This window comes from Euprymna scolopes, chromosome 29 (assembly GCF_053919585.1).
Source record: "Euprymna scolopes isolate OS-2025 chromosome 29, ASM5391958v1, whole genome shotgun sequence".
NCBI classification, from domain to species: domain Eukaryota; kingdom Metazoa; phylum Mollusca; class Cephalopoda; order Sepiida; family Sepiolidae; genus Euprymna; species Euprymna scolopes.
Window position 1 is genome coordinate 71,288,973 of NC_136510.1, and position 15,000 is coordinate 71,303,972.

A 15,000-nucleotide genomic window follows, 5' to 3' on the forward strand; every position below is an offset into this window, starting at 1 on the left:
CAACAACAACAACAGCAATATTGATCCCAGTTGGTTTAACAACGATGATTACGACAACGAACGAGATGAGGAAGAAAGGGAATATCAGTGGAAAGGAGAGAAAACAACAGTTAATATTTGCTACGGAGTTTGGACGATCGAGAGAAAAGAGAGCGCTACGGAGGAGGAAGAAAACGACATAAGAGGATGGACAGAACAAAACCTCACTTTATGTAGATCATTCTTTAAAGAGTAACATTACTTGTTTTCGCTTTGAGAAAAATACATGTTTATTCTTCTCTTAAAATAATATCCCCCTTCGTATTAACTAATTATATTTTTGCTATTATATATACTTTCTCTTAAAATAAACTAAAAAACAATCGAATGACTATAAGTAAATTTTCTGATCTTATATAACCAAAGGTTGCTTTTTGGTTATCTATTTAATAGTGATTTTTTTAATATTTAATAAGATTACATCTTATATATATATATATAAAAGAAAAACATACTTGGATCTTACATGGATCAATTGTTGATCTGTTTTATAAAGAAGGATTATTTTTATGAATTTTTTGTGATAAGGGTTGGCAATTTGTACTATTTAGATTATTTAGACTACTGTTCTCATCATGAGTGTGATTTTCACAACATTTGCTTCTATGTAACCTTCGATCTTCTTCAGGTGTGTATTTTGTTGAACTCTAGAATTTTTTTGTCGAACTCGGGATTCTACATGGAATTTCGAACGAAACCTTTTATTAAATCCATAGGATAGTGGTATCATGCTCTCGCTTCGTCAGCCATGGCCGAGTAGACATCTTAAGTAATTCGAAATTGTATTCCTAGTATCGCTCGCACTGAGAATTGAATCTTCAACTTTCAAAAGAATTTGACTTTGAACTAAAATAACCTAGTACTTTATCCGTTCCGCAAACGGGTCCTTACGGCACAAAAATTTCGAATTCGACATGATACACTTGAAGAAGGTTAAGGGTTACATCGGTGAAAACATTCAGAAAATAACGTTCAACATTGGGACGGTTGTCCAAATAATTAAAATATAAAGAATTCAAAACTTAACCTCTATTAAATAATATCAAATCATTTAATACTGTTTTTTTTTTAAGTTTTAAAAATATTCAATTGCTTTTAGTGATACACGATGGAACGTTGATACCAATGTGAAAATGCTGATAAGGAAAATTCTACAAATAAATTTGACATAACTGTAGTTTTATAATAAATAAAATTGAAATCTCAGAAACGCGTGTACCTATAGAAAACGTATTAAAATATGCATCTCACCGAATTGAATTGAATATTTGAAAATTCTATTAAATATGTTTAAATATTTTTTTAACTTTATCCTATGGATAAATTAAGTCCTAATTGGAAAAACTTCTTAAGTTTGGAGATTAAGTTAATTGTAACAAGTGTTGGTATAATATATATATATATATATATATATAAATATATATATATATATATATATATATATATATATATATATATATCGTCAAGGATGAGAGTTCATATAGAAACGTTGTTTTAATTTGAATAAGATAAAATACGCATCAAGTGCGCTTAAAAGTCAAATCACAACCATAATATTAGGAAAATAAACAAATATTTTACTTTTTACTGATTTGGCTTATTATACATCGATTTGACATATTATACATGGATTATATACATATACATATACATATACATACTTATTATACCTATATATACATATATATGTATATATATGCATATATATACATATATATACATATATATATGTATATATATATACACGAAGAACTTAAACAATCGAATATACACATATTATATTATCAAATATATTTCTATGCATATATATATATATATATAATATATATATATATATATATACACACACATTATATTCTCGATGATATACAGATGCTAATATATAATATATACGCATATTATACATCGATTATATATATATATATATATATATATATATATATATATATATTAGTGTTGGTACAATTAATTTGGAATCGGAATCGCAAATCGGAAAAACGGAACTTTTAGGGATGTTAGTATCGGTATCGGAAAAATTCGTATCTATTTCCGATACCAAAAAATAGTTGTTTTAATTTTTTTTATTTGAATTTGTTAAAAGCAAAAATCTTGAACTACTGGAAGTAATGACAAAATAATAAATAATTATTGATTTTTATTATTAGTAAAATTTAAATCTATAGACCATCACTTACAAGTTTTACGCTGGAGAAAATATCTGCACGTTTAATTTTTACGATAATTGAGAAAAGTAACTGCTTTGTAGTTTAATATATAGGATTTATAAATAATCGAAGTCGAGAAAATACTGGAATCGTCCCATCTCTAATATATATATATATATATATATATATATATATATATATATATATATATATATATATATATATATATATATAAAAGGGAAAGTGTATGTCTGTGTGTGTGTGTCTGTGTACATTTCCCTGCGCAATAACTCTGTCAATTTTTAGTCTACAGACTTGAAATTTGATATACAGGGTACTGAGATTTTGGAAAATCGATGTGATTGGTTTTTGGTCAGAAATTTGGCGATTAAGGGGTCAAAGTTCAACGATTTGACCTTTGAGAACTCTACCAAACTCCTCCGACAATTTTGGGTCTACACACTTGAAATTTTAGATATAAGTTCCGTGGACATGGATCTAACTTAATAACTTTATTTGAGCCCAAAACAATAAATTATAAGGGGTCATAATAGGCACCCATTCTAATATATATATATATATATATATATATATATATATATATATATATATATATATATATATATATATATATATATATATATAGGGTGTCCCAACAAAAATTTATACACTCTTTAAATCACTTCAACTTTCAACATGAATACACTATGCCATGTTCCCAAGAGATGTTTAGGAATAAAGAATGGTGCTTCCAGCAGGATGGAGCGCTACCCCATTATAATCATGACGTAAGAGCATATGTTTATAGTCACCTGCGAAACAGTTAGTTAGCACGAAGAGGAAATATCGAGTACTGCCCGCACTCACCGAATTGTTGTCTTTTTGGGGGCGGCGTGCGGGCATGTTGAACATAGGGTTCACACCACAAAACGAGCTACAATGAATGAGTTGAAAACAACCATTGAAAGAAGATGTGTCAACATACTAATTGAACTGATAGGGAACGTTTTCGTGTCAATCAGTGAGCGTTGTTAGCAGTTCATGGACCACAATGGCCAATAATTTGAACACTGGTTTCTATATTTGTTCACAGTATTTTGATGTATGAAACTTTTCTTTCTTATAATAAATGTTGGTTTTATGGCCATTTAAAGAGTGTATACATTTAATTGGGCACCCTATATATATATATATATATATATATATATATATATATATATATATATATATATTAATTCTCCAATTTTCTTATTTTAATTTTCACTGTACTTTATTTATTCTATATTTAAATCACTATACGATCATGAAGGGATTAATATTATACTCAATTAGATATTATTAGAGATAAGACACACAGTGTAGTTTATTTGTAACTATCTTGAATATAAATACTGATTTTTCTAAAACACGATTCAAGTGATTATCATTAGACTGACCTAGTGCCGATAATCGTAAGGGGAAAAATGTTTGGCATATCGTAAATGTAAAATCTAATTTTCATAAATAGGTGTTTGTAGTGATTATTATTATGGGAGTGCTCAGGAGAGATAGGAAGATATTATAGTTTCTTTGGTTTGAGGGGGGATCATAAATATAACATTCTGATTTTCATAAACAATTATTGCAGATTAGAAACTATTATAGTTTTTTTTTTGGATCACCATAAATGTAAAAGATTGATTTTCATGGGAATAGTTTTTAGAGTATTATGTTAGGATTCAGAAGTAGAATCATAAATTCTTTGGTCAATCCTAAATATAAAATCCTGAATTTTATAAAATTTTATAAAATTATGAAATGAATGATTGTAGGAATAATTTATGAAAGATTGGGAAAAACATTTTAGCGTATTGGAGCCACTAGAAATATACCATATTTTTATTGTTTGATAATTAAAACGAATATTATAAGTCTGGAGCATTTAGAGACATAAGTTATTTATGTCAGTATAAATATAACATTCTATTTTCATTTATGAATAATTGTAGTTATACATTTTTTGGTCATTATAAATATAAAATTCTGATTTTGTTGACACACCGGTTCCTGTTAGATCACCGAAGTTAAGCCACATTGATCCTGGTCATTACTAAAATGGGTGACCATCTGGAAATTCCAGGTGCTGTATGTGTTCTCCACTTTACTCGGTAGTGTTTCCAGTCGTCCCGGACTTCTTCTTACAACTGGACTCAAGCAGTGCTGATTAAAGAGATTAAAGAGAGGTGTGGTTGATGATTGCGCAACCCTTGTCTCATAATTACACGCGCAGCTGCTCTGAAAGAGGGTAAACATTGTCTTTCGAGACTGAACGAAGGCTTCCACTTTAGTAAATATAAGGAAAAGATTGTAGGTTATAAATAACCTATGTTTGCCTATTAATCCGGTTTGAAAAAATATAGATTCTGATTTTTATAAATAAAATACAGGGTGTCCAAAATGTTACTGAAGGGTTTTGATTGGTTGATTATTTTTGTTTTATGGCATATCAACCCTTTTCAGGTTATTTAATGCCGAATCCAAAGATTTTGAAGAAAATTTTTTTTAATAGAATATATTTGTTGTTTTCAAGTTGGTTTCTATTTAACCCATAGTTGAGACCCTAACAGGTACTACCACTCCGGGTCAGAGTGGACCTGGGAGCAATGGTAATTAAAGGGTGGCTCCACACTTCCCAAAGCCCGCAAACTGGGGCCTCACCACTGGATATAGTTTAAGGTCATATCCAGGATCGAAGGGTTTTGAACTTAAATAGATTTTTTACTTTTGACGATATATTTCTGTAATGTTAACAAAATCTGAATAAGACATTATGCAATTTTCTTAAAAGAAAATGCAAAATTCAAACAATATTTATGAAAAATAATGTCTTTTAAATGTTGCCCATTTTCAGTTTCGCATATTTGTGCTATTTACAAAACATTATCCATGGCAGATTGCAGGATCTCTGGATTGTGATTTAACTCCCTTATTTTGTTCTTGATGTTTTTCTTCAATTCTTGCAGTGACGTTTACGACACCCTAAACCCTACAATAATTGAAGGAAAGCATCAGAAACTCAATAAGGGAGGTAAATCGCAATCCAGAGATTCATGTATCTGTCATGAATAATGTATTCGAAAAAGCACAACTATGCGAAGCTGAAAATGGGCAACATTAAAAAAAAAAAACGTTGTTTTTCAAAAATAAAGATTGTTTGAATTTTGCATTTTTTTAATTTTCCAAATGTCTTAGTCAGATTGTGTTAAAATTACAAAAAAGATATCAAAAATAAAGAATCCATTTAAGTTCAAAAGCCTGTACAATGTAATGAATATAATTAAACTAGGGAAGAATTCAGGGGAAATTATAGTTTATTTGAGCTATATAAAACTATATATATAGAAATAGAGATATTATTTTAGCTATATCACAATATATATATAAATTAATAGAGATGTTATTTGAGCTATATAAAACTATATATATAGAAATAGTGATATTATTTTAGCTATATGACAATATATATATATATATATATATATATATATATATATATATATATATATTAATAGAGATGTTATTTGAGCTATACAAAACTATATATATAGAAATAGAGATATTATTTGAGCTATATAAAACTATATATATAGAAATAGACATTATTGGAGCCATATAAAACACTGATTTTCATTCATAAATGTAATAATTATTATTAAGATTAGTCAACGTTCAGGAGAAATAGTTAAAATATTGATTATTTGTCCTTTTTAAAAAGAAGTTCTGTCTCGCATAAATAAATTATTATAGGAATTATCATTATATTAAGGTAATATTTAGAAGTTAGGTGATCATTAGGCGAAATTCTCGGCGCTCGTTCGAAACGATAAGCGAAAATGGATATATTGAAATTCAGTTAAAACCAATAGTATCTACTTAACTGCCGTGTCGAAATTAGTAAAATATCCAAAACTTACGCAAAATGATGAACTAGAAAATTACGTATTAATGGAAATAATTTTCGAAGCAAATTGCAAGTGATATATTATATATATATATATTATTTATATTATGTTATATAAAATATAATAAAACTATGAAATATATATTATAATATAAAATAGATATTATATATATTTTATTCTATAAAAGACCGAGTTTCATAAAATAAAGGGTTATAGGAATAGTTGACTAAACTAGTGTTCAAGGAATATAGGCAAACATTATAAGTTATCAATAAGCTTTTCCCTGTCTTCCTTGAACAATAGATTAGTGTAATAATTATCTCTAAGTTTTAATTTTCATAAAATATTGTAGGGATTAAACTGCGATGATGTCCAGAAGTAATAGAGTATGTTATAGATTATTTAAAAAATCCGTAACTATAAAAGTCTGATATTTTTTTTTATTGAATGTTCGTAGACTTTCATATTAACTTCTAAAAAGAACTTCTAAAAAAAAAATTCTAATCGCGTGTGTAAACGTTGTAAACCTACAGCTTTATTAAAAAGATCCGAGCGCTTCTAATTCACAAACCGTGAAATCTCTACCTTATTTTAGAAAAGAAAATGAGAATTCTTCAAAACGATATTGCAAAAAGTATGACAACGATAGCTCTAAGACAAAAGAAAGACAAAAATATAAATACAAATAATAAAGAAAAAACGTTAGACCCTCAGCTGGCAGAACAGAAATAGGAAAAATAGGGCGTGGCAAGAATGGCAGATAAACAAAACTTGTTGACGTTTTTGATGTTTTGTCTATTTGTTTTTCCTTAAAACATTTCTTAAATCGCATTCCAAATATATTACCATAAATAATGATAATAATGATCATCATAAATGACAAAACCGGAAGTTGAAATCTGGCCACACCCCAGCTCAACCCCCACTCACCATAGCAGCAGCAGTAGCAACAGCATCATTTACCACATTTTTCCGAACGTAACAACCGGTTATTCTTTAAATGTACACCAGGACGCCAGTCCGGCATCTCACTAACTCGTCAGAACGCTAGGTAATTATTGTTTAATAGCCTGTTGAATCTGCCAGTACGCCAGTCTATTAATTATTATAATTATGAAATGATCTAATATTTAGCGCGAGCACACACGCAGTGTGAATATATAGACAGCGTTTTTTTTCTTTAAGCAAACATTGTTAAATATAAAACATCTCTGCTTGATTATAGGTTTTTTTATTTTCCCAATTTTTTTAACGATCCTTTTCGTATTTATAAACATTATTTTTCAGAATGCATTATTTTAAGGCTATTAACTAGAATTTGTCTTTAATCGGAAGGTGACAGTTATGTTCACAATAAAAGATATTCAAAGCTATCTTAATCAAAACGCAACGACCTACAATTAATAATATTGCTTGTGAGATTTTAAAATGTTTAATTTTATCCTGTGACGCTAATTCTGACACCACGGATCTTAACTGTGAAAATGTTCTCCCGACTTCTAACTGACTTCACATGCACAATTCTCCGCTACCTTTTGATTTTTTTCTCTCTTTTGTTTTCATTTGTTTTTATCTGATGATGATTTGACGAAGAATCAAAAACGTTTATGATACACATGACACCTGCTAAAGTTTTTTTTAAAATTATAACACAACTAAGATTATTAGAAAAATCGAAAAGATTTCTATTGCTTTTAACAACGTTTGCTTAAATATATATAAATAACAAACTTTTATACTTTTCATGTCAAATAATCGCTGATGCATTGTTTACTTTGAAGAGAAAGCATTTACTTATTTATTTTAAATTAAAAATGGCTAAAACTATTTAATAAATGATCACTAATATTTTATATTTTTTGTAGGGTTTGTATTTGTTTCTAACAATGAAAGTTAAAACAGTTTTACTTTTGTAGTTCTATTTCGAAATAATTCAAGGCGGTTAAAAAGACAGAATATTTTCATTTGATCGGTCGCCATCTGGACAAAGTATTCAAATCTAGTTCCATTTTTATGACAATCGTCAAGGATCGAATCTCACACTGGACAATTATTTTCTTGTTCTATAACGTTCCACTTATTTTCTAGCCGATATAAATCATCATCATGAACCGGGATAATTTGTTTCACTTAGAATCGATGAAAAAAAAAACTTGTAAAGCTGTTATTAATTTCTAATATAAAATAAAACAAAATTTGAGAAATCGGAGACATGTAGTCCAACTCATATTGTATGGATCAGACTTCAAAATGTCATAGTAAATATAGAATATGATCAGTTGCGAAATTACACATGTATTTGCGTATATTTGTGTAATATAGCAACGAAGCGTGAATCATTCTTCCGTCATGTATCAAAAACAGCACCTTGGATATTACTTGCAATGGTTCCAACCTAAATTCCATTTTCTGATCCAAATTAATAATATTAGATTCATGAGTGATACAGAATAGGAGTTCCGTCTCAGATTTACAGTATGATATCAGTAAAAATTATTCCACATTTGCCAAATCTTTTGATCTACCTGACGATATTTGTTACATCCTATTAGAAACACATTTTACATCTTTAAATATCCGTAGAAAAACAGAAATTAAATGAAATGCACGCATAGTGTAGAATTGTATTTTGATAACATTCTTAGTTTATTTACTCGTATCAACTATATAGAAGACTATAACAATTTCAATGAAAAAAAAATGCCGCTAAACATACGGGCGATTCAGTTTTATAATCCTGAGTCCGAATGTATCTTACTAAAGAGCCAAAAGGAGGAAGAAATTCTGATCTAAGATTTTCGGTTGATGGCTCGCTTTATTTGTTGTGAACTGCGCTGATAGTCTCATTGTGGAAACAATTATCTATAAATGTACTCACGTGCATTTAATGTACACAAAAGCTTTTAAAATGGTATTTATGCAGAATACTAACCGTTCTATTTTTTAAAATAGAATTTTCAAGTTAAATTCAATTTTTATAGCATCCTTTTCTAAGTGAATTGCTAGGTGAAGAAACAGAATAATTGAAAAAGCCCCCCTCCTTCGCCCCCACTGTGTTAATTAAGTGTTTTAAATAATAACATTATTTCAGCACGGTCCGTATTCTGCAAAAATATCAAAATCTACTGCATATTGTTCGGAATGCAGATATTATTGATAACAGAGATAGATACAGAGAAACGGACATTCGAAAGTACGAGTTATAGTAAGGAGGGGTTAACCATGTTGAAAAACGATGTATTTTAGACTGGCGTCTTCTGGCACTAAAGTTGTTGTGTTCTGCGATGATCATTGTATCAGACTGGCGAGCTGGTATACATAAAAGTGCCACCCGGTAACAACACATTACTAGAGAAAAAATATATATGTATATAGATATAGATAGGTATACAGCGAGCGAGAGATAGATACAGAAGACGCATAGTGAAATACTTGTCATAGCTACGTGCATACGTTACCTTCGCATCTGACCATCGAAGTCCTGTTCAGGTTGTGGTCGGCGACATTTCCAAATTTTAAAATAGCTGTAAAAATAAAATCATGTCCTCTCTATAAGAACGTAGCCCTGAGCAGACAAAAATGACGCTATTGCGGTGGCCAACTGCCCCGAGGCGAAGACCTATCAGAAGAATACTAGTGTGAAACAGTGATGTGGTTGTAACCTCTCTGTGTAATGGTTTTACTCTTGTGTTTGTATTGTTTACCATGTTTTGTGTAAAAAAGGTATTAGTTTGTGATTAGTTGTTATGTGCGGAATGTTATTTAATTTGTGTAGATGGTGAAACTTGCAAGTTGAGCAATTTGTGATGTTTCGTGAGCATACTGCAGACTTATTTTCGTGTGTAATAAAAAATGCTCGTATAGAAATATCATTTAAAGAAGAGATTGCTTAGAGAGGAAATTTAAACAAACAACTGTTCCCTTAGGGAATTATCTAATTTTTAACAATCTGATCCGATTATATATATATATATATATATATATATATATATATATATATATATATATATATATATATATATATATATATATATAAAACTGAACTGTACAGAAGGCCAGAAAAACATTAGTACCGTCGGTTTCAAGCCTAATATAAAGGGAACCAGTTAACGGTAAATAATGTTGAGCTCTTGTCAGCCATATTTACCATTGTTTACATTATTTACCATTAACTGGCCCCCCTTATGTTAGGCTTGAAACCGACGGTACCAATGTTTTAACCTTCTGTACAGTTTTAAATAAATAAATATTAGCTCTTATATTCAATTTTTTTCTTTGTAATCGAGCACTTTGATGGAATTCTTTCCCCAAAACAGTGAACAAACATATATATATATATATATATATATATATATATATATATATACATACATATATATATATATATATATATATATATATATATATATATATATATATATATATATATATATATATTCCAATACTTAATTGAACGTTTCTCAATACCTGGGTAAGCTTTGTAGTTATATTAAATATATTACTAAAACTAAAACAGCAAAAAACAACGCAGGTGCGTTAAGCGATAAAATAATTTCCTTTTCACCCTGAAGCCAATAAAAATCACCAAATTTTATTATATCTCTCATCCCTTTCCATATTTTAATTCTGGATTTTCTTCCTTTGTAAAAGATATTGGTGTTTTTTCTTCCTGCTCTATCGGTCAAAGAAATAGGTGTTGGCTCAGAAAATGCAAGATATTTCCTAGCTCATATTTTCGTTTGCTATTACTCTTGCACATCTATTTCACATGAATAATTGAAAAGGATTCGATTAAATAAAATAAAAAAGAGATGTGGACACAGGAAAAATAGCTATAAAAAGGTTAGAAGAGAAAGAAAAACAGGAATTAAACTATATAACATACATATAATAGTCGTACGATACGGCACAACTATGTTTACATATCAATTCCTCTTAGATCACGGAAGTGATGTAGTGTTAATCCTAGTTTAGTATTAAATGGGCGACATTTGGTGTTACTAGATGCTGTATGTGGTCAGTGCCTTGAACGAGGTGGGCTTCTCCATTCTTGCTCCAGACAGGTTTCATAAAAATATGCAGCACCCCCACGATCGTGGAGGGTAAGGAACTGTCGAGTCTCGGGATATCGGTGCTCTTTCATTTCCTTCAAATCCACCAGTTTTTTACGTTTTAGGAGGATTTTAATGAAAAGGACATAAAGACCCAAGACGATTGGACTTGTTTGCTTTTCAGTGTTCTCAAAGACACACACACACAGACACAGAGACACACACAGACACACACACACACACACACACACACACACACACACACACACACACACACACACACACACACACACACACACACACACACACACACACACACACACACACACACACACAAATTCTCAAAGTCAGAAGAGATCCAACCTAAAACAGCAGATCTTCCATGCACAATCTATATTTCTATAGAGTTTTTTTTTAAACAATAATAAATATTACAGACGAATCGAAGGAGAGCGATTGTTACACGTATGTGAATTGAAAATGAGAGTGAAAATGTATCTACGCATGTCTAACAGAATAGATACGTAGATAAAGAGTGTCCGTAGGATGAGAAAGTATTCATTTCACAAGCACGTGCGATAAGTCCATTTTATTAATATAACATTTAAAATAAAAATAACTAAAGGCCTTTATGGTGCAAAAAATTATTACTCCAAAGTAAATGTAAAATGGGAATAGTTAATAGGAAAATGCGATAAATTCTCTTGCTTTTTCTCGGGTCAGACTAAAATCACTTTGTGTTCATTCGAACCACTTAAACCTGAAGAACGAAAAAACCTTTCACACAAAAATTTACACTTATTGACTGATAGAAATGACTTCGTAGTGAGAGCGTAATAAAACCAAGAACTGCGATTATATAGTAGCTAGAATAGATATTACTTAGCTCTAAAAACAATCATAAAATGTAAATCCACGTCGATAGCCTAACACGCTGAAGCATCGACTATCGATGAAGCAGCAGCAGCAGCAACAACAACAACAACAACAACAACACCAGCAGAGTTTGGATAATTACTTGAAGCCTTTGTCTATCTAACTACACCAAAAAGCTCTTCTACAACGGAGCAGTTTGTCTATGAGAACAGAAAGGGAGTCATCTTCCATCATGATAATGCTCAACCTTAACCAGCACTACTGACCAAAGATATTCTAGGAGAGTTTGGTTGGAAAATTTTGTCTCATCCTGCATATTCTCCTGACCTAGCTTCTTCGGATTATCACTTACTTTAAAGGTTATAAAACTATTTAGATGGTCTTAACATCACGAGAAGAGGTTGAACATGAGTTAAATTCATATTTCACGTGAAAACCATAGAGAATTTTACAAGCTTTCTTCAATTTTCACTCTGCGGTCCACTGGGACGACAAAATCTACAACTGGCAGTTTATTTATTTATTATTAATTATTATAAAGTCTGGTCTTCTTTCTTGAATAAGTTTACCGGTCTGTATATCCAGGTCACAAAGGATTTTGTGGTTTTCGTTTTCTTGTATTGGCTTCGGTTCGTGTTTGAACCAATTGTCTGCACGTTTGAAGTGTAGTCGTCTGCATAGCTCCTAATGCACTGCCTTCTCCACGCAGTCGTGCATGTCGGTATATTTCTTTTGGGCTAGTTTGCTGCATTCACTTATTATGCGGTTTATTCGTCGCTTTGTCTACATTTACAGTTTTCATGTGTTTTATCTATTTTAGCTTTAATGTGATTGGTTCTAAATGCGTTGTTCTTTACAACTGGTAGTAGGGATTTTGTTTCTCTGTCTATATGTCCTGTTCTTAGCAATATGCAGGTGTTTTCACGATTCTCTTTGTTATTCTGATGAATGATGTCCATTTCTATTCACACGTTTTTTTTTGTCTTTTTGTTTCTGGTTTCATCGTTGCCTGTATTGCTTTTCTAGATGGCGTCTCTCGCTGCGGTGATCATTCTTTCTGTGTTCTGACATGTACTTTTCCAAGTCTTTTTTGTGTCTTCTACACAGTCTTCTACGTTTATCACTCCCTTTCCATATTTCATTATTTTTTAGATGGAGTCAGTCAGTATCGTCTTTTGTGCATTGTCATTAGTTTCCTCGTCTTCTGATCAAGGTTCCTAAGTTCTTATTTAGTCCATCCTATGAACGGTCCAACATACCTTATTAGCGATACTACCCAAGTGTATATTCCTTTAATTAGATTTCTACTGCATAGTTTTGTTTCTAAAATTTTTCTTACTCTTTTCTAATTTACTCTTTCATTTCATTAGATTTGATGGTGTCTGCTTCCAGCACCCCTACATATTTGTAAATGTCATTTCCACTGAGCGGCCCATCTCCTCTTGGTTGGGCAGGTCCATGCCTTCAGATGTCTCTAGCTTTCCTGTTATCATCCCCAGTAAAGCACAGTTTTCAAACTCTAAACCTATTCCAATGTCGTGGTTGAATAGTCTGGTTGTATTTATTAGCTTCTCCAGTTCTTTTTGCGTTAAGCAAACAGCTTAAGGTCATCCATATACATGAGGTGGTTTATTCTTTGTTCTGTGTCTGTAAACCTGTACCCGGCATTACATTTTCGAAGTATGTAGGTGAGTGGCATCATTGCTATGCTAAACAGTAATGATGATAGAGAGTCTCTTTGGAAGATTCTTTTTCTTCTCCTTTATTATTATTATTATTATTATTATTATTATTATTATTATTATTATTATTAGTAGTAGTAGTAGTATTAGTATTGTTGTTGTTGCTTTTTTGTTGTCATTGTTGCAGAAAAAGCGGCAATAACAACGTTAAACGATTACTTTCCAGAGGCATAAAAACGAGTGTAATATTAAATCCATTTATCTAGATATATTATTAACATATGGATATAAAATTATAGAATTACGTCAGTAATTTTTGATATATCAATTATTATTACTATTTCTCGCTATTTGCTTTCTCGTACATTTTTACCACTTGAAAAGGTTTGGTTCAGGGATTAGAAAAACGCACGTGTTATACTCGCTAACTTTTGCGTGACGGGATGGTAGTAAATATATTTATTTATCTACAAATAGATGCACATTATTATAGAGTAGATGATTTATGTGTGTGTGTGTGTGTGCTTTTGAATGCAAGTCTATACCTCTCCGTCTCCGCATGGGTGTGGGGTCTGTGCATGTTTTCATGTTCGTTAAGCCATACACTGCTCATGGTAACGATTCGCGTGACTGGGTTAGCATAAACTAAATTATTTTTTATTGATATTCCAATGATATATACAATTCCTTTCAAATTGCTCGGTTATCATATCGCAGTTATACGAACAAAAGAATTTCCAATTAGGATCCATGGAAACAAGAACATACTAATTGTAGGTTTAATACGGCCAATGTCAATAAACTCCAATCACACAGGCACATATGCATATGATGACAATATGGAGTGAATAACAATGAACCTGATTAGTTAGCTAACTAAACTTAACATTGCGTGTATATATAAAAATATTTGGTAACATGAATTCGATGCATTTTAGCCTACTATACTATACTAGCCTTATATATATATATATATATATATATATATATATATATATATATATATATATATATATATATATATATATATATACTAGCATGGGTGCCCGGGGTTGCCCGAGTGTTTGGAGGTGTATGCTGAGCAAAAAAAACAAAAACAAAAACAAAAACAAAAACAAAAAAGGTCAACTTTTTAAACTTTGACCCCTATTATTACCCCTTAAAATTTATTGTTTTGGGCTCAAATCAAGTTATTAAGGAATCTATATCTAAAATGTCAAATGTTTAGACCCCAAAGAGTTCTCAA

General features: G+C 30.6%; 1 protein-coding gene across 6 annotated transcripts in view; it reads right to left on the minus strand.

The window, feature by feature from the left end:
* LOC145252711 (uncharacterized) overlaps window positions 1-15,000 on the minus strand; it is a 1,486,750-nt gene that overhangs the window by 57,260 nt on the left and 1,414,490 nt on the right. For 5 of the 6 annotated variants that reach the window (XM_080112538.1, XM_080112540.1, XM_080112539.1 and 2 more), the window contains one exon: window positions 9,604-9,669. The exons of the other annotated variant lie outside the window; for it this stretch is intronic. In XM_080112538.1, the coding sequence (XP_079968664.1) occupies window positions 9,604-9,669 (66 nt within the window). The remainder of the gene's footprint in view (window positions 1-9,603; window positions 9,670-15,000) is intronic. 6 annotated transcript variants of the gene reach the window in all.